The sequence below is a fragment of the Nicotiana tabacum genome, chromosome 12 (genome assembly GCF_000715075.1).
Source record: "Nicotiana tabacum cultivar K326 chromosome 12, ASM71507v2, whole genome shotgun sequence".
In the NCBI taxonomy this organism is placed as follows: domain Eukaryota; kingdom Viridiplantae; phylum Streptophyta; class Magnoliopsida; order Solanales; family Solanaceae; genus Nicotiana; species Nicotiana tabacum.
The window spans coordinates 115,242,534-115,261,724 of NC_134091.1; the positions used below are offsets into that span (position 1 = coordinate 115,242,534).

The window sequence follows — 19,191 nt, forward strand, 5'->3', positions numbered from 1 at the left end:
AGGAGAAGAATAATGGCATTCTTCAGTATATGTTGAAACTCCTCCAAGCCAAAAATCAAGCACCTAGTTCTTCCCAGCCTTAAGCCTCCTAGCCTAGTGTAGATCAACCAGTGTCTAGTTCGGGATTTTTTGTTTCTTTTGCTCATGTTTCCAGTATTTTTATTTCTTCTTATGCTTTGTGGTAGAATCTTATCAATCATCAATGAAATTCACTGTCTTTTGCTCTAACTGTTTGTTTATATTTCTTTGATGGTTAAAATTCTTATGATGATTACCCCATGATTGCATTTGAAGTAACCTCAGTGGCCATGAGTAAGTTTTAAAATCTGTATATCGCACATTTTTTATGCAACTTTTCGATGATGCCAAAAGGGGGGGAAAAGATTGTGCTTTATACTTGGAACAGTGATATTTATAACCTAATGAACATGGTCCTTGATGATAAGTAATAAAAAGAAAAAATGTTTCTAACATTATGTTGATGTTGAGCTAAGTTGAAACAGGGCCTAAGCTTATGAAAAGCACAGAGTTTGTCATCATCAAAAAGGGGGAATTTGTTGGCCTAAGTGAAAGTTAGTGTTGAAGATTGACAAAGGAAGCTCAGGCATGAACCGGGTCAATCCCTTATGTGCATAGACACGGGCAGATTCGAGCATGTGGGATATACGTGAAGGAGATAAGCTTAACTTGGTATAATTGATATCTCCTTATCGAAAAAGTTGTATAATTGATTAAGGAGTCCTTCTCCTTAATCATAGAGAACACTATCCAAGATAAGGGAGGAGTTATCCAAGATAAGGGAGGAGTTAGAAGTTGAGATCAACTAGAACTCTTCTACCAAGGAAGAGTAGCATTAGAACTCTAGTTATTTTCTACTCTACTAACTCTATAAATCACAGGATGTTATCATTCTACATGCATGCACAAAAGCAGAAGTTAAACGTGAATTGAGATCAAAATAGCAAGGCATTTTGCAAGCAATTCGTGTGTGATTCAAGTGTACAAACCTGAAGCTACATGAACCAGATAGAAGAACCAGTTCCAAGTATCTGTCTTTTATTCTAGTTCAATTATAGTAGGTGCTTTCATATTGTACCTTTCAACTTTATCTAGAGGCAATTGTAGTAGGTACTCATAGTATTCAAGTTAGAGTTAACTTGAAGTTGTCGCAACAGTTAGAGGTTGTGTGCCACAACGGGATTAGAGTTAATTCTAGGTTTACAAAAGTATTTTGTAAGTGCAGTTTTTGGCTCAGTGATTTAGTAAAGAGTTTTGGAAAAATCCTACTGGGAAGTAGGTCGTGATTTTTTCACCTTTTGAGCCGGGTGTTTTCCAGGTAAAAATCCTTGTGTTCTTTAATTTATGCATTTATTATTATGCAACGGTAGTATAAGGAACACATAGAGGAACCAGGTCCTTCTATAATCTGTGCACGCAAAAAATTAAACACCACACAAATCACCCCCCTCTTGTGTGGTATTGAAGTTAAAACATCACATCTCCATGCATAATGTCTTTCATTTGATAGAAACATGTTTTTTCTTGTGACTATTTCTGTATTTCATTAGCTCGAGGTAATGATCCATGTGTTATAGATTTTAGAAAAAATATGCAAGCAGCAAGAAGGTTGAAAATAGGATTGAAAAACTGTCTCTAAAATTTTATTAATCATAGGGCTTTAAATAGCCAAATAAATAAAGTAGTAGACTCCTCCTACAACTAAATTACTTAACTCTTACTATAATTAAAATTCCGAATCTTCAAGCTGACTCCTCTTAAAACTAAACAACTAATTATTCTAGAAAACGGTAGCAGTAATAGATGCAAAATCCAACACTCCTCCTTGCTCTATTGCTGCAGTCTAACCATTCATTTAATATCCCTTTGGTGCCATTGACATAACAGATGTTGTTTCTAGTCTATCTCTTTCTATTTCTTTTCTATATATGGAAAGTTGAAAAATCATCATATAATAATCCAGAAATTGCAATAGAAAAGAAATAAGGGACGTTTGTGATGATTTTTCAATCTTTTCTACTAGGTAATCTAGTATCCTTATGCATGAAGATAATCAATTCGGTCGTTGTGGTCGGACTCTATTATGGATTTCTGACCACATTCTCCATAGGGCCCTCTTATCTCTTCCTTCTCCGAGCTCTGGTTATGGAAGAAGGAACCGGTCATCCTCAATTCCTTCTTCTGCTATTAGTGCTTGTGCATGAGCATCTTTGAACTTGCACACTTTTGTAACATGACCTTTTTATTTGCAATTTCCACATAATGCATCAGGTCTCCACCAACAAAATTTTTCTAAGTGTGTTTTCTTTTTACAATAGTTGCAATAAGGATAATCGACTTTTTCTTTTTGGTGTTTCGCATAAAAAAAATACCCTCAGTAACTTTGTCTTGTCTGAAGGCCCTTCTTTGCTCTTGTGCTTGAAGAGCACTTATTAATTCTGCAACCGAGATGGTAGAGAGATCTTTAGACTCTTCCAGAGAGGAAATTTTGGATTCAAATCTCTCGGGAATTGTCACAAGAATTTTTTCAACTATCCTGTCATCTTTGAAATCCTCGCCAAGTAACCTGATTTTATTGACAATTAAAGAAATTCGGTCAGAATACTTAGCGATGGTCTCATCATCTTGCATTCTAAGAGATTCAAAATCTCTTTTCAAATTTAAAATATGATTTTGTCTGCCTCGTTCACTTCCTTGATACTCCAGTTTGAGTGTTTCCCAAGCCTCTTTTGCTGTCTCACATGCAATGATTTTAAAGAAGATTGAATCTGCAACTGAATTTTGAATTATAGTTTTGGCTTTGTATTTTTTGGTTTTCTCATCTGAATGAGCTTTAATTTGGGCAAGGATAGGATTTGCAGGAAGTGGTTGTATAAGTTTGTCTTCCATTACAACTTCTCATAGATCATAAGCTTCAAGATAAGATTTCATCTTCACTGACCAAATCTGATAGTTTTCACCAGTAAAAATTTGTGGGGTATTCAAAGAGAAACCGCTGCTTGTCATTGTTAAAAATTTGGTTAAAAATCGATATGAGTAAAAATGCGTATGGTTTAAAAGTGGTTGAAATTGGTTGTTTTTCAGCGAATTTAGAGATCCGTCAAGATCAATGGAGGCTTTGATACCACTGTTATAGATTTTAGAAAAAATATGCAAGCAGCAAGAAGGTTGAAAATAGGATTGAAAAATTGTCTCTAAAATTTTATTAATCATAGGGCTTTAAATAGCCAAATAAATAAAGTAGTAGACTCCTCCTACAACTAAATTACTAAACTCTTACTATAATTAAAATTCTGAATCTTCTAGCAGACTCCTCCTAAAATTAAACAACTAATTATTCTAGAAAACAGTAGCAGTAACAGATGCAAAATCCAACACCATGGAATGATGAAAATATATGATGAACTAGTAATTTTCACTTGCATTCTGGATTGCACTTTGATCAAACATTAAATTCGGCAACAGGACTCTGTTGTAGTATAGAATTTAAGTGCCTATATGTCAACATCGAGCATTCAGTTCTTTTCGTGTTTGTTATTCGAAACATGTAAATGGTTCGACCAGATTGAGAATAGCAATATCAAATGCTGTTATTCCATCTTATAGAGACTTTTTTGGTCCTCTATTTTATGGACTACTGTGAATGATTTAGTGATTTCTTTCAAGACCATAAAGAGACTCCTTTAAGCGAAGAAACCAATCTTCGACACTTCTCCTCTCTTACTTAGTCTCCTCTTTGCAGGAAAGAATCAAGGCGTGACGCATTCCATATTTTGTTGCAGCCAGCTGATCTAAATACTTGTCAATGAAGAAACTTGTTTGTCTATTGTTTATTACAAGTATTGTTAAGTTGAAAATATTCCCTGCGTGGTTCTGGAGATTTAAATGTGCTCCACTGTCAGCTTGGAACTGTACCCTTCTCTGGGTTTCTTACATTTTGAGTTCCCGCTCATGTGGGAGTGTTCTCTTTCTTGTGAACTATTCCAACTTTCATATTTTATTGTGGTTGTATTTCCTCACTTCATTCAGTATTACTTTGTTTTACTGCTTAAGCTTGGATACCAATGTATTGCTGAAAGACATGTTATTTGCTACGTCTGAATCTCATTTTGTGTGTAATCTCTCAGATAGATTCTTGTTATTCTTCAATTGGAAGGTTTCCGTCTTTCTGAACCGAATTATGATCCATACTTCAAAACTCCTATATAGTTCTAAAATGAAAAGAAAAAAGACATATAACTTTAGTGTGTTGATTAAATCTTGCAGTCGTACGAGTATTGCAAATGAAAATATCACTTAACGAAGGAAAGCGCAGTAATGTAATATCACAATTATTTCAAGACAGTCAAAAAAACTCATCTCCTGTACAAATAGAGCACTAATGTAATATCACAATATTGAAAATTCTGATACAAAAAGTAGAATAGAATATGAGAAAAGACTTATCAGAGTTTCAAATTAAGATCAGGCAATGATGGATCTGTCCTAGTTTGAGGAGCTACAGCTACAAAGTTTATGTTGGAACCTTGCCCTGAATTAAACCTCTGATTGCCACCAATTCCCTCTACTTGCCTGAAGCTACCCGGCCAAAACATTTCCACTTCATCGTCTTCCACAAATACTGGCATCCCGAAATAGCCTTGTTCAAATCTCGCCCCACCTCTACTTGCGTGTGTAAGCGTTTCTTGGTACGAGACTCGTTGGTGCATAGAAGCATGAGCTTCCACGCCAAGAGATCGAAATGCAGCCCCATGTAGGGGCAACGATGCCAAGCTAGCATACCTGTCCGATAACATTCCCATCCGCATTGCCCTCTTCGCCAAAGTCCTCTCCCTCTTATGTGCATTCTGGTGTCCTCCTAAAGCCTGCGAACTGTAAAACTTGCGCCTACAGAAATTGCATGAGAAAATCCTGGATAATGCTGCTGTTGGAGGATGGGGTACTACTTCATCACTTGTCTCACCATTGGCGTTCAACTCGGGATCACTGCTGTTAAAGCCAAGAGTCAAGTCAAGAGTAACAGGCTTTGAATCCTGCTGAAGATTAAAAGAGTTTGTCAGGCAGGAATTGGTACTGCTGTCCTTGGAGGGACCAGGACATGTTTCTTGGACATATATATTTGAACCTAATTGGCAGCTGCTGACCTCAGACTCGTCTTCTGATTCCAAATTGAAATTTGGAGGCTTCATGTTGCTTGGACGAAAATCGAGTATGGATTTAAACTAGGTAAACTACAGGGTCTATTCAATCAATGGATGGTTGCCGTTCCTTGAATCACCTGCATTGTACAATGAAGTATATGATTTTTCAAAAGGAGAAATAATCCAATATGAACATGAAGCTACTGTTGAAGTGTGTGACCATCTCATCTAAAAGCTTAAGCTGTTAGAGGGAGCACACTTTTATTTACTTAATTATGTCTTCTACACGCTCCCTCACATGCGGGCTTGATTCTTTTTTGAGCCAAGCACGTGAAAATTCGTTTTGATATTGGGTGGCAGTGAGACTTGAACCCGAGACCTCTCCTATACCATGTTGAAGTGTGTGTGACCATCTCATCTAAAAGCTTAATTAAGCTGTTAGAGATAGCACACTTTTATTTACTTAATTATGTCTTCAACAGCTACTTGAGGAATAGACACAATGATCAATTAAGAGCATAGAAGCCAAAAGAAGTAACATCCAGTAGAAGAAGGGCTTCCAGACTGACTATAAACTACAATCAAGCAAGAGAAACAACACTTGAATGTACAAGGTAATGGAACACAAAGTTAACAGAAAAACAGATTCGAATTTATGTCTTAAAAATGCCAGTAAGGCAGACAATCCAGCGGACTCTGCATGGTCGCACAAGGCCAAACAAGCACTAGCTTGCAAGACATTCCAGAAGGCAGAGAATTTGCAAGAGCACAGTAGCTTTGCTTGCTTAATAATCATATTCTTCAACTCAATAGCTTCAAAATTAAGTGATACATGGGTGTGAAATGGAGAACATACATAGCATCATTGTAAAAACTCGTTATACTAGATGCTTTAAGTAGTGCCTCAACTCAGCAAGATATTTGAGCTTTAACTCAAGAAGAGCAGAGATCTCATAGAACATGCACTAGAACAATAACAACAAACCCAGTGTATTCCCACACTATCTTTAAGAAGGCACAGAGGTTGTTTCTGGTAGACTCTCGTCTCAAAAAAGATAAAGGAAAGGGGCAATGACAAGCAAACCAATCGGAAGAACATGCACTAAAACCGCTCACAAAATACATAAGATGTCAGACGTACTGATCACATCAATCTGTTTGACAGACTCCTAAATGTAATTTTTACCATGATTAAACAGAAACCTAGATTTTTACAAGGTGGAAAATACACTCTATTTAAATTTTCTTTAACCTAATAAGTATATAGCAGAGGTGAATATACCCCCGGATATACGTACAATAGCATGTACAGCGTTCCTTTGTCCGTCTTCACAATCACCAGATATTGTTCATCCCAAACTTGGATACATTTTCAGACTAAGGTCCCAATATTCAAATTTTTACCTCGTGTAACATACCTGCAAGACCTTCAGCGGGAATGACATGACAGGAAGTTGACAGATTTTTTAGGTTATACCATTACCTATAGCAAGCATTATCAAAAGCACAAACATCTGATAATTCACATATTTCTTTTAGTGGTTATCATGTTGATTAATATTTTTAAGCGCAGAAGCTCCTTCGTAGCTTGTTATGACTTTATCTTTTCGACCTTCTATTCAGTTCATCTTCAGTATCATTTTCTTCCATAATCATGGAAAATGAGAATAAATATTGTCTAACCAAAAGTACTTTGCATAGATTTAATTGGTCGCTTAAGTTTCACTATTCAACTTCAAACTTCTTCTGAAGGTTTTGATTTACTTTCTTCTCTGCAGGTTGTAATCCATTGGTCTATAACGTAGCTGAGAAGAAATTCTAACCAAGGGGACATCGTTCGTGAAGTATCAGAGAGGAGCTCTTTAGTTTGTTCCATTTGCCCATGAAATTTAAAATTACTTCAGAGTTCCTGGATTTCTATGCGGACACCAGCGTTAAACAACAACAACAACATACCCAGTGGAATCCCACAAGTGGTGTCTGGGGAGGGTAATGTGTACGTAGACCTTACTCTAACCTTAGGGAGGTAGAGAGGCTGTTTCGACCAATTGATTATAACCTGAACAAGTTCACTATACACATATGCAAACAGCCTTCAAATTCCTATATCAGTAGAATAGGATATTACCCGAAAGCATAAGAATTCTCTATTCTAAAATCAGTACCAGCGCATCAAATAGAAGTACATCATTTGTTCACACATGGAAAAAGATCTACTTGTCTTCAGCCTTAAACACTGAGTTTATGTTAAACCTTAGACAGGTTGATATCATAATATGACTCAAGGTCAGTTAAATCGTGTATGAAAAAAGTTACCTAGTTCAACAAGATAGTGTAATGGTTATTTAAATCATATTTGAAAGAGATGTACAATACCTATGGAGTTTCACTTTGATTGCACTTTGAGAAATAATCAGAAGAACTCCAAAGCTTCTTGAACGCTAGTGAAATTCAATTTTTTGTAAGAACCTAAGGAAGAAACGGCAATATCAGAAAACTTCTGCAAAAGAATGACAACCCCATGTTCAAAATATGCTATCATTGGTTCTTTTCCTCCTTTTATTTCTGGTTTGAATACTATACACTTAATTTCATTCAAGAAACTCTTGAAAAGCTGGAAAACATAGAAGAAGCAAAAGGACACAATTACCCTAGATGTTTCTTCTTAGGATCTATTTTTATTTTTCCTCGTGCCGAGTGTCTACTGAAATAGCCTCTCTACATTCACTACAGGGGTAAGGTTCGCATACTATCTACCCTGCATTTCTGCAAGAGGATGTTTCCGCGGCTCGAACCGGTGACCTCCTGGTCACATGGCAGCAACTTTACCAGTTAACCCAAGTCTCCCCTTCTATAATCAACAACATAGTAAAGAATCTAAAACCCTCTATGGTTTGAACTAGAAAACTTCATAAAAGAGTTTAGCATCTCTCAGACAGTTTCACTTAGAAAATTTGATATGTTAGTTCAATTCAATTCCTTAATCCAGTTTCTTCTTACATATCCAATTTATTAATATGCCAACATAGAGCAAAATAGTACTAGAACCTAAACTACACCAGAAGAGCAAATTTGAAGCTACTCATAGTAGATCAAGAAAAGAAACCAAAGTCAGAAACCAAAAGCTCCAATTTTTACAAAAAGAGAAATTAATAACTAAAAAATCATACTCGTAATAATAATAGTTATAGTAGTTGAAGCATTTTATTAGTAACCACAGTAACAATAATTATAACAACAACATACTAACCAACAAAGCTCATAATTTTATCATCAAGAAACAAACAGAGAAAAAGAAAAAGAAAAAGAAAAGCAACAATTCAGATGGAAATAAAGCTAGAAGCTAAAGCAGAAAGCTGGAGAAAAGAACAAAGAAAAGTAGAGTACCCTTTAGTTATTTCAAGAAACTTGCAGGCTCAGAGCTAAAGAAGTGCTATGACAGAATTGTTTAGCTTTGTGGGTATTCTAGTTTTTACTAAAAACGGTGAGGTAGAAAGAGAGATAATAAGTACTGTAATATGAAAGAAATAGAGATAAGATCATTGGAGACAGAGAGAGAGAGGTGCAATGTCAGATAAAAAAAGAAAGCAGACAGCAGCACACTACTTTAAAACTACAAATTTTGGTTGTTTGGGACTCTTTAGTTCAATTCAACCACTACAGATTGGAAAAAGCATTAAACAGTGACAAAGAGAGAGACATAGGAAAAAACAAACTAGTACTAGTACTGTTAGAAGAGAACTCTGTGTGTGTGTGTAAGTCCCACCAATGACATAGAAATTGGATCCTCAAAGTTAAAATGCATTTCCAAGATTCTATTCAGATTTTTCTTTTTAATAAGTTTTATGACAAGCCTTTTCAGCCTTACCGTTGTTCGCATGGAAACCCATAACTTGCCCATTCCTACCTCCATTGTCTTTTTATCTATTTTTCACATCAGTGTCCGCAGTTGGTCAGAAATTTTCGCAAAAGTGAAAAGAATTTCTGGACAAAGAGTGTTCAGTGTATTTACCCACCTCTAAAACATACTTCAGTTTTAATTTAGATTGTGCGGTTTGATTTGGCACAAAATTTAAGAGGAAAAAAAAATTGAAACATGTGATATAAAAGCTTAAGATACAAAAGCTTATAGTCTGTTTGGCCAAGCTTCTAAAATCAGCTTATTTTGAGAAGTGTTTTTTCTCAAAAATATTTTTTTTAAAAATGTATTTAGTGATAAGCAGTTTGTGTTTGGCTAATTAATTTGAAAAGCACTTTTGAGCAATAATTAGTGTTTGGCCAAGCTTTTGAAAATTGCTTCTAAGTGTTTTTTTCTCAAAAGTGCTTCTCAGAAAAGTGTTTTCGGAGAGAACATACTTTTTTCTGCTTCTCTTCAAAAGCACTTTTTTTCCTTCCAAAAGCTTGGCCAAACACCTCAATAAAAAAAAAAGCACTTTTAGCCCAAAAAAAACTTGGCCAAACAGGCTATTAGTGGGGTCACGATATTTGTGTGGCTATAAAAGTTTTTTATTAAGGGTAAAGTGTGTAGAATGAAGAGTTTAAAGTTAAAATTATTTCTAAATATAGAAATATGCCATTCTTTTTTAAACGGACTAATACGTAAAGTGTCATCTAAATTGAAACATAGAGTGTAATATTTTATTTATGTATACAATATAATTTTTCGACAATTGACCATCCTTCGGATAATGTAACTTCGCCCCTGAGTGTGCGGTATTCGCTTTGAAATACTAATTAATTAGGATTCACGTAGCATGAGATAGGAAAGAGAATTTTTTCCATTTCTCATATCTCAAATACAAAACCTTTGATTAAGGGCAGAAGATTTTATCCATTTTACATAACTTCCGGAGATTTCCTACCTCCATTGTACTTTCTTTGTTTTAATAGTTTTGGTTTCTCTTGCATTTTTTTTTATTTTGTTTCCTCATATTTTTGTCTTCAAATAAAATGGAAGGGTTGGAATGTGTAGTGGACAATAAGTAGAAATTTGTACTGCTCCCCTCTGAAAAACTATCCTTTTAAAGGAGTAGTACTAAAGTTTATGGTGAAGAGTTATTGATTATCTAGCTACTATCCGATAGAATGTTTTCGTTTAAAAAGTAATTAATTGCTATCAAAATATAACTAAAATTTAAGCAGTTTTAACTTCAGTAAATCCAATAAGATTAGTCAATTTCGAATAGTCTTTTAAATTTAAATACCACATTATTTTATCTCATTTAAATTTGAAATTGTTTTTCATTTATTTCTTTCTTTTTTAGTTTTCAATCGTTGTTCAATACTCGTATTAAGGTTTCGATTAATTCAAATATATACCGTGTAAAGCCTATAAAAAAAAAGGAAAAAAGCTCCCTACCATAATGTTTTCATCATTAGAGCTCGAACCTAATCTTACTACAATTTTCAAAGGTGGAGGGTGTGTGAAATGACATGCACATTAGGTTATTGTATAGCCCAAAGACAACATAGCACATTTAATACCACTAGGCAAACCAGACAATAGTATGGACCACCAACCTTATTATAAAGTAGTGTGACACCTCCTCGTGATAATTATGCAATTTGTCTTCAAGAATTGTGCTCGTATCCATTCATAGGCTCAGATATTCTCTTTTTCCTATAACAAAACTTAATGGTCATGCCAACATGACGAAAAACATTTAATAGTTCAATTTTCTTTTATACTCATGGTATCTCGGTTTGCTACGTGTACCTTAACTAATTTTATAAGTTGTTTGCTATTTTTTATCAATATAAATATCGGATAATTCTGTCCATTAAAAATTGAACAGATTTTATCTCCGTTAAAATTTGAACATATGATTTCATGTTTCTCAACTCATTTCTTGAATTACTGGACCACACTCTTCAGTACAATATTTAATAGTTTAATTGATAGCCCGAAGCTTGAATGCAATAATTTGGGAGAGGGAGATTTCTAATTAGATCTATTTAATTCATATACACTCTTTTTATACACTCAACGATTCATTCAGTGGTTTATACAGATATATTAAATATTGGCATGATTTTTTCTATCGAGCTAACTTTCTTATCTTTATTGTAATATTTTATTTCACTATTTTTTTTATTTTTTTTTATAATTAAAATTTTATATATACCAGGAAAAAATATTTACAATCAAGACAGAACCCTTACAAAGCTTTATTGTACTTCCCTTCCCTCCCCTGTACACTCTTTCTACTATCCTTCTACTATTCGCTAACTATTACTTCGGATAATAGTCCAATCTATTCATTATTTTCTCTATTTTCCTGTTGCTTTGACACTGCACTTCTTGTACAATTAGTTTGCTAAGTATCTCACAGTTCCTCGACTTGGCTTGAAAAAGTCTTGCATTCCTCTCCTGCCACACAAAATATACACAGCCTGCTAGCACAACCTTGAACAGTTCTGCTTTTGCACTTCTGTTTCTCGCCCAGTTCTCTACCCAAAGTAGTTCCTTAGACCAGCCATAGATGTTTCTGTAGATACCTTGTCAGTTGAGCAGCATTTTTCATAGTTCAACAGCATATTGGCATTCAAAGAATAGATGTTGAATGGTTTCATTTGCACGTGAACATAAAGGATATATTTGATCATTATGAATGCCCCATTTTAGCAATCTATCTTTTGTGTATAGCCTGCCATTAGTCACCAATGTTAGCGTGAATACCCACTTAGGACATCATGCATTGTTGCAACCAATTTCCTCCAACTCACTTTGTTGAATTCTCCTCGCAATTTATGGTACATGTGTTTTATAGAGCAAGTTTGCATCTGCATCAGACCTTCGTAGGTGTAGCCTACTTTCTCACAGTTCTCTTTGGCTTTTAGAATCCTCCTCATAATCCATGATGCTTGGCTAGGTTGCACCTCTCATACATGTTTGCTTTTTATATAGTAGCAGTGCACCCATTGTATCCATAGCTTGTTCTTCTCCTTGCATAGGTTCCATAGCTGCTTGCCGATGGCTGCTTTGTTCCATAAGCCTATGTCCATTTCATTGAAACCACCTACTGACCTGGGCTGACAGACTTTCTCCCAAGCTAGGAGAGCTTTCTTTGAAATATTGCTATCCCTTGTCCATAAGAAACTTTTGCAAATTGCCTCAACCAGTTTGGTAATCTTCATTGGTAACATGAATATTTGAGCCCAGTAAGTTTGAATGGAGAATAGGACACTTTTGATGAGTTGTAGCCTCCCTGCATATGATAATAACTTGGCTGTCCAGGATGTGATTCTTCCCACTAGTTTATCAATTAGAGGTTGTCTGAATTATTGACACTCTTTTAGAGCTTAAAGGTACTCCAAGATATCGTACTAGCAACTCCCCTCTTTGGATTCCAAGAAACTCCAATATTTCTTTTTGAACATCTTGTGAAACTCCACCAAAGAAGATGGAACTTTTCTGCTTATTAATTTCCAGTCCTGAAGCTCTTGAGAAGTCCAGAAAGCAATTGTATAATAGCTGAACTGAAATTGTGTCTCCTTTGCAAAACAATAAAAGGTCATCTACAAATCCAAGTTGCATGATCTGCATCTTGGCACATTTGGGATGAAAGTTCAAGTCCGGGATACAGTGTAATGCCTTCAATCTTCTAGTGAGGTATTCCATTGCTAGTACAAATAGAAATGGGGATAGGGGATCTCCTTGTCTAAGCCCTTTCCTGGCCTCAAATGGTTGAGTTGGTGAACCATTCAAGATGATGGTGTAAGTAATACTTTGTACATAAGTCATTATCTAATTCACAAATTTATCTAGAAATGCTAATGCACACAATACCTATTCAAGAAAAGGCCATTCAAGTGAATCATATGCTTTCTCCATGTCCAGTTTTATCATGCATCGTGGTGACACCCCTTTCCTTTCATACCCGTTTACTAACTCATGGTTCAGTATGATATTATCAATAATAACTCTTCCATGAACAAAAGCAGATTGAGTCTTATCTATTAAATCATCCATGACTCCTTGTAGTCGACTAGTCAGGACATTTGAAATGATTTTGTAGATTGTAGTGTAGCACGAAATAGGTCTATACTCCTTTATGGTAGCATGGTTTCTAACTTTGGGTATAAGAGTTATTTATACGAAGTTAACTGGTTTGAACATATGTGATGATTTAAAGAAATTCAGTACAACTTGTATTACCTCCTCCCCTATGATATTCCATGACTTCTTGAAAAATACTACATTGAGTCCATCATATCTTGGAGCCTTCAAGTCATCTATATCTTTTAGAGCTTTCCATACATCTTGCCTTGGGACAGGCTGAATGTAACACACCGAAAAATTTTGAAGTACTTAAGTGTAAAGCCCGGTAAAGTTTACAAAGAAAATAATGTTTCATGGTGCCGGACTAAGCTTGCGTGTTTTGAGGATTGTAGAAATTCTTCACGGTGAGCTTGCTCGCCGCGGATCGGACTTTTTGGGTTAAACAATGCACCGAAAAGTAAAGGAATTTTTTTGGCAGAAAGGTGCATTTCTGCGGTCCACTATGCGACCGCAGAACCACTCTGCGGACCGCATAATGGCCGCAGAGTGAGGCAGTTAATTAGGTTGGTTGAAAGCAACTATGCAGTCGACTATGAGATCGCATAACAATTATGTGGACCGCATAGTGACCGCATACACAGACAATTCTTTTGGCTATTTTGTAACCAATTATGCGATCCGCATATCGGTTATGCAATCGCATACCTTGTTCCGGAGCTCCATTTTTGAGTTTTTAAAACCCGATCCTATTTCGTTAAATACACTCTTTGGGCCATTTTTGAGACATAATTTGATATTTTAGAGTGAGAGAGAGTGCCCTAGAGTGAGAAGGTGTTCTTCAATAATTTTTCTTCAATTCTTGCTCAAGTTTTGGAAGATTAAGAAGGGAAGCTCACTAGGTCTTCATCCTAGAGGTAAGATTCTACACTCTAAATCCTAATTTTGAAATTTTCTGAAAATGGTAACTAGCAAGATAATTTTTTGGGCATGAGAGTTATTTATTTTATATGCATGTGTTATCAAAGGGTGTAGGAAGATTGTTGAGCTAAAAATGGTAAAGATTGGGTTGTGGGATGATGAAATTCTCCATAAAAGGACCTTGGAACCTTAATGCACACTTAATGTTTGATAAAATGCTCAAATGAACTCGAACCATGATTACCTTCCTAATTTTGATTCAATTTGTTATATTTCTACAATAGATTAAAGTTGCTAAGAATTTCGGAACATTTAGAGTGTAAGGAAGCTCAAGTGAGGTATGTTGGCTAAACTTTTCTCTTAGAATTGAATCCCACGATATTCATGTAAATTATGTAAGTCTCGAGTGATTCATTATGAAATTGGCTATTCCGAGTAAGATTGAGTTGAAAGATATATGTTCAACAAGCATCCCAAATGCTCTATTCATGTTATGTTATCAATTGAGGATGCGTTAAAGTATGGGCTGTGCATTAATAATGTTTCGACTTTAAGTCAAGTTCAAATGAAGGCTATTATGCCAAATTTTGTGAAATATCTCTATGTGCATTAGACTCTAAATTGCTCACATGTGTACTACACACTTTGATTTGAATTGTGTTTATTGTTGATGATGAGGATGATATTTGAAATTGATAATGTGAGCATGAAATACTGAATATGGCCAACGTGCCAAGAATGATCTTATAATTATGGCCACTAGTGCCAATGAAATGAAAAGATGTGAAAGTATTATGAAATGCGATGATTGATATAAAAAGGTTGATGTCTTAAATAAGACAGCCTAGCCGATCGGGTCGTGATCGGACACCATGTCGCACACGTGGTGGTGATTGTATTGGAAATTGTAATTGAAATTGTGATTGTGGTCGATGTCCCTAATGGATAGCCTAGCCGATCAGGTCGTGATCGGACTCCGTGTTAAAGACAGTGGTATTGATATTGAGAGAAATTGTGGTTGATGTCTCTACTGAGATAGCCTAGCCGATCGGGTCGTGATCAGACTCCGTGCTAAGAGTACGGTGGTACTGGTTTTGTGAATAATGGTATTGTGAATAACGGTATTGGTATGGTGAATAATGGTACTAGTATTGTGGACAATGGTATATCGATACTAAAAATCTCCCAATGTGAGATATGGAAATTAATTTGAACACTGTCTTGATCCTAAATTAAGGTTTGATGTTGATTAAGGCTTTCATTGACATTATGATAATCTTATTTGTATTATTTGTCATTCTATTGAGAGGATGTTTAGTTATACATACCAGTGCTATTTGATGGTACTAACGTCCCTTTTGCCGGGGACGCTGCATCTTTCAATGGATGCAGGTGGTTCCACATCAGGAGATATTGATCAGTGATAGCAGTGCACTTCCTTCCCAGCTGACTTTGTGAGCCCCACTTCATCCCGGAGTCATGTATCTTTTGTACTTTGTATATTCGGTTTGAGGTATAGCAAGGGCTTTGTTGCCGGTATTATCATTGTACTCTTCTTTATCAATAGAGGCTCCGTAGACATAATGTGGGTTGTGTATTGGTGTTGGGAAAAGACAAACTATGTTATGTTGTATATGTATTACTTGTCCATTTGAGACTTTAAAAATGATGATACTATTGGAAATGAATTGGTATTGTAGACATGAACACATTTTTATCTAATTAATGATAATATGTATTATCTCTATTCATGGATGAGTTTGAGTAGAATAAAATCTAACATGCTTGCTCGGTCGGGTTCACTCGGTTGAGCGTTGGTCGCGCTCCTCGGTTTTGGGGCATGACACTGAATTAGTTGAATTTGGTGTTCTCTTTTGAGCATTTTCCCTCTTTGCATGACATTTGGATCTATTGCTGGGATTGCAGGAGCATTTGGCCTTAGCAATTATTTATAATAGCCAAGTATTTTAGCCTCTATTTCCTCCTCCATATGTACCTAAACCCCTAGATTAGTAGGGAGAGCATGGATTCCATTTAAAGTGTTTCTGCTCTTCATATGTGCAAAGAAATATGTAGAATTAGAATCTCCCAACTTTAGCCATTGCACCCTTGATCTTTGCCTAAAAATACTTTCTTCAATCAGTATCCACTTATCTAGATTACCTTTCAGTTCCTTTTCTTTCTCAGCTAATTCTGTATTTATTTTTCTACAACCAATTTTCTATTGCACTTCCGGTAGTTCCCTTCTGACTTCTTTTGATTCTGCCATCAACACCTTTATATTGTTGTGTGTTGAGGCCCTTAATAACTTGCTTGACTCTCTTGAGTTTGTTCCACACTCCTTGTAGATTTCCAGTATCTCCAGTTGTACTCCATGCTTGTTCTACTTCTGGTATGAAATGGGGGTGATCAACTAGGCAGTTAAAGAACTTGAACAAACTAGCTTTCTTCCTCTGTATTTGTGAGATCATCAGCTTAAGGGGTGAATGGTCAGAGAAAGATGGTTCTAGGATTTGTATATAAAGATTGGGCATTGTCATCATCCAGTTTGTATTAACTATTCCCATGTCTATCATGCTATAGGTATGATTATTTGTCCATGTATAATCCCTTCCCATATTAGATAATTCATTCATGCCAATGTCATTCATGAATTCCCTGAAATCCTTTGTTTCCATATCATGTATTATAGTACCATGCTGTCTATCCTGACTATTAAGTACTGAATTGAAATCTCCCATTACTTACCATGGTCATTGTTGTATATTGAATATTTGCCTCAATTTTTGCCACATACTCAACCTATCTTTAATAGTATGCAAGCCATATACTGCTGTAAAATCAAATGCTAACAATCTTGAGTGAGTTCTGACTTGTCCATGTATGTACTGGAAATCCATGCAATTGGTTCAAAATTTAAAAAAAATGGGTCCCATAGAATCCATATTTTGCTCTTATTATTGTTGTTGAAGTTTAATATCCATTGCCATCATGGTGCAATTTTGTTGATGATACTACTAGCTTTCTGCTCATTTATTCTATGTTCTACTAGTGCAATCACTACTTTTTTATTCTGCTTTATGAACTCCTTTGTCTCATTTTACTTGTATGCTTTATTTATACCTCTAACATTCCATGTAATTACACTCATACTAGTATGAATTGTGTATCATGATATAGCTCTTGTCCCTCGTAAGGCTCCACCTGCACATTGCTTGGTCTTGGATCATTGGTTGTGTGCTCTTGTCCCCTTTCTAAGGATTGGAACTCATTACTGCCACCAAGAGCCTTGCCTTCAGCTAGCTTTATTTTTTCTATCCTTGCTGTTGACTTCCCACTAACTGTTGTCCACCCTTCTTCTTCAGGTTGTTCAGTAGTTGCACTAATCTGCATTGTACTGTCCTCTAGGGGTTTTGGTGTTTCCATCCTCTTTATTTGCTCGTTCTCCTTATCTTTTTCCTTAGGTCCATCCCTCTCAGTCTTTTGCCAGATTTGCTTGACTTTATTCCCCCTCCCTCTGTATGCCTACCTTTGTGGCTGCTGCATTATGTTCTCATTGCAATTGTGCCCTATCTGTAGACATTTGGTGCAGTATGTAGGTTCTCAGTCGTAGGTTATCTCTTGCTCAATTGTTTTTCCCATTGGATCCTGCAGCTTCACCCTTCTAGGAAGGGGTTTAGTAATGTCTATCTCAATCAGTATTCTAGCATAAGATATTCTAACTATACCAGTTGTACAGTCACCAGCATATACTGGATTACCCAAGGCACTTCCAATTTTGCTTAATGCCTTCATACTCCAGCAATTCAGGGGAAGATTTAGAAACTTCACACACAGTGGAATGGTTCTAAGTACTTCTTCATGCAAATTGAGGTATGGTGTCCATGCTTTCATTACAATGGGACGATTGTTAATGGTATGAGGCCCAGTATACATAACTTGATTTCTTTCCTCCAAATTTGCGAATCGAATTACAAAGTAGTCTTCATTATAATAATAGATCTGAGGTTTCATGGAGTACTTACCCACTGAATTAAGGAATCGTTCCATTGCTCCTATGGATAGTGAATTCCCAATGACATACAAAACAAGTGTTGTGTTCCATTTTTCATTTTCCTGCTCAACATCCTCTAGGTCTGATTGCACAATTTTCTCCCCATCTTTTATCATTGGTACAATATATTGAAGATCCATACCTCTCGATGCCAGCTTATTCCCTCCTACAACATTTGCCCATGATTGAATTTCACTTGCCTTCACCATTTGATCAGTATTTTTGGGATTTTCAGCCTTGTCAGATTTGCATGGCACAGTTGCATTGGTATTTGATGTTTTTGAGTTCATATCTGCCATTCCACTATTATTTCACTATTAATAATATAGTATATATGTTAAATTGCATTTTAAACACTATAACTAGTACTAAATGTTATCATAAAAATATAAAATGAATGAAATATTTAGTTAACCAACACTCGTCTACCTTCACTTTTTTCTATACACGAGCTTGCCACATCCAAAAGAACATTATAAGGGGAATAATTTTTTGTGACCTGTGTGATATGCCAATAAAATCCATATGTACGATAACTAAGAAAATCTCTCGAGGAGACTCGAGGTTAAGTGCAATTGAATGTCATTAGGGATGGAGCTCAAAGGTTACGCACAAACATGTATTCAAGGGGTGTCAATCGGCACTCCTTCATAGGAATTATATTGTGTAGGTAGATAAAAAAATTTATGTATATAAACTATATCTTTTCGCTTATTTATGGGTTCATTTCTTTATATTATGACCTCCCCTACCTCATCCTAGTGAAATTCTGGCCCCGCCTTGCGTACGAATTTGTATGAAATATGAATTCAGCTTTAGTTCAAACTTTATATTTGTATTAAGAAATTTAGGGGAGAAATGAGAAATAACCAAATTTACAACTGGTAATTTAGTCATTTTTTCATGTAAAGATAAAATTTGAACAAAAATACCCTTAAAAATCCGAAAAAATTCCAACATAATATGTTGTAGTTCAAATTTTTTACTTATTAGATTCCAGCATAATGTGCTGGAATTTCATAATGTGTTGGAATTCCAACATAATATGCTGGAAGTTT

The 19,191-nt window shown here is 35.7% G+C and overlaps 3 protein-coding genes across 9 annotated transcripts; all 3 read right to left on the bottom strand.

The window, feature by feature from the left end:
• Window positions 1-4,333: 4,333 nt before the first annotated feature.
• Window positions 4,334-9,128, bottom strand: LOC142166946 (zinc finger protein 4-like). Of its 7 annotated transcripts, none has more exons than XM_075226871.1 (4): window positions 8,547-8,970; window positions 7,536-7,628; window positions 5,163-5,296; window positions 4,334-5,051 (listed from the first exon to the last, which is right to left on the bottom strand). In XM_075226871.1, exons 3-4 carry the CDS (start codon window positions 5,205-5,207, stop codon window positions 4,464-4,466), a joined length of 633 nt encoding a protein of 210 aa, XP_075082972.1. In that variant the 5' UTR covers window positions 5,208-5,296; window positions 7,536-7,628; window positions 8,547-8,970; the 3' UTR covers window positions 4,334-4,463. The 7 variants fall into 7 exon arrangements, with proteins under 7 accessions (XP_075082972.1, XP_075082970.1, XP_075082971.1 ...); XM_075226869.1 differs by having other exon boundaries at window positions 4,334-5,054; XM_075226870.1 differs by lacking the exon at window positions 8,547-8,970 and adding an exon at window positions 7,810-8,396 and having other exon boundaries at window positions 4,334-5,054.
• Window positions 9,129-16,286: 7,158 nt separating this feature from the next.
• Window positions 16,287-16,820, bottom strand: LOC142167343 (uncharacterized). Its single transcript, XM_075227506.1, has one exon. It carries the CDS (start codon window positions 16,818-16,820, stop codon window positions 16,287-16,289), a length of 534 nt encoding a protein of 177 aa, XP_075083607.1.
• An 862-nt stretch (window positions 16,821-17,682) lies between these two features.
• LOC142167344 (uncharacterized) lies at window positions 17,683-18,432 on the bottom strand. The gene has a single exon (XM_075227507.1). It carries the CDS (start codon window positions 18,430-18,432, stop codon window positions 17,683-17,685), a length of 750 nt encoding a protein of 249 aa, XP_075083608.1.
• Between the last annotated feature and the right edge of the window lie 759 nt (window positions 18,433-19,191).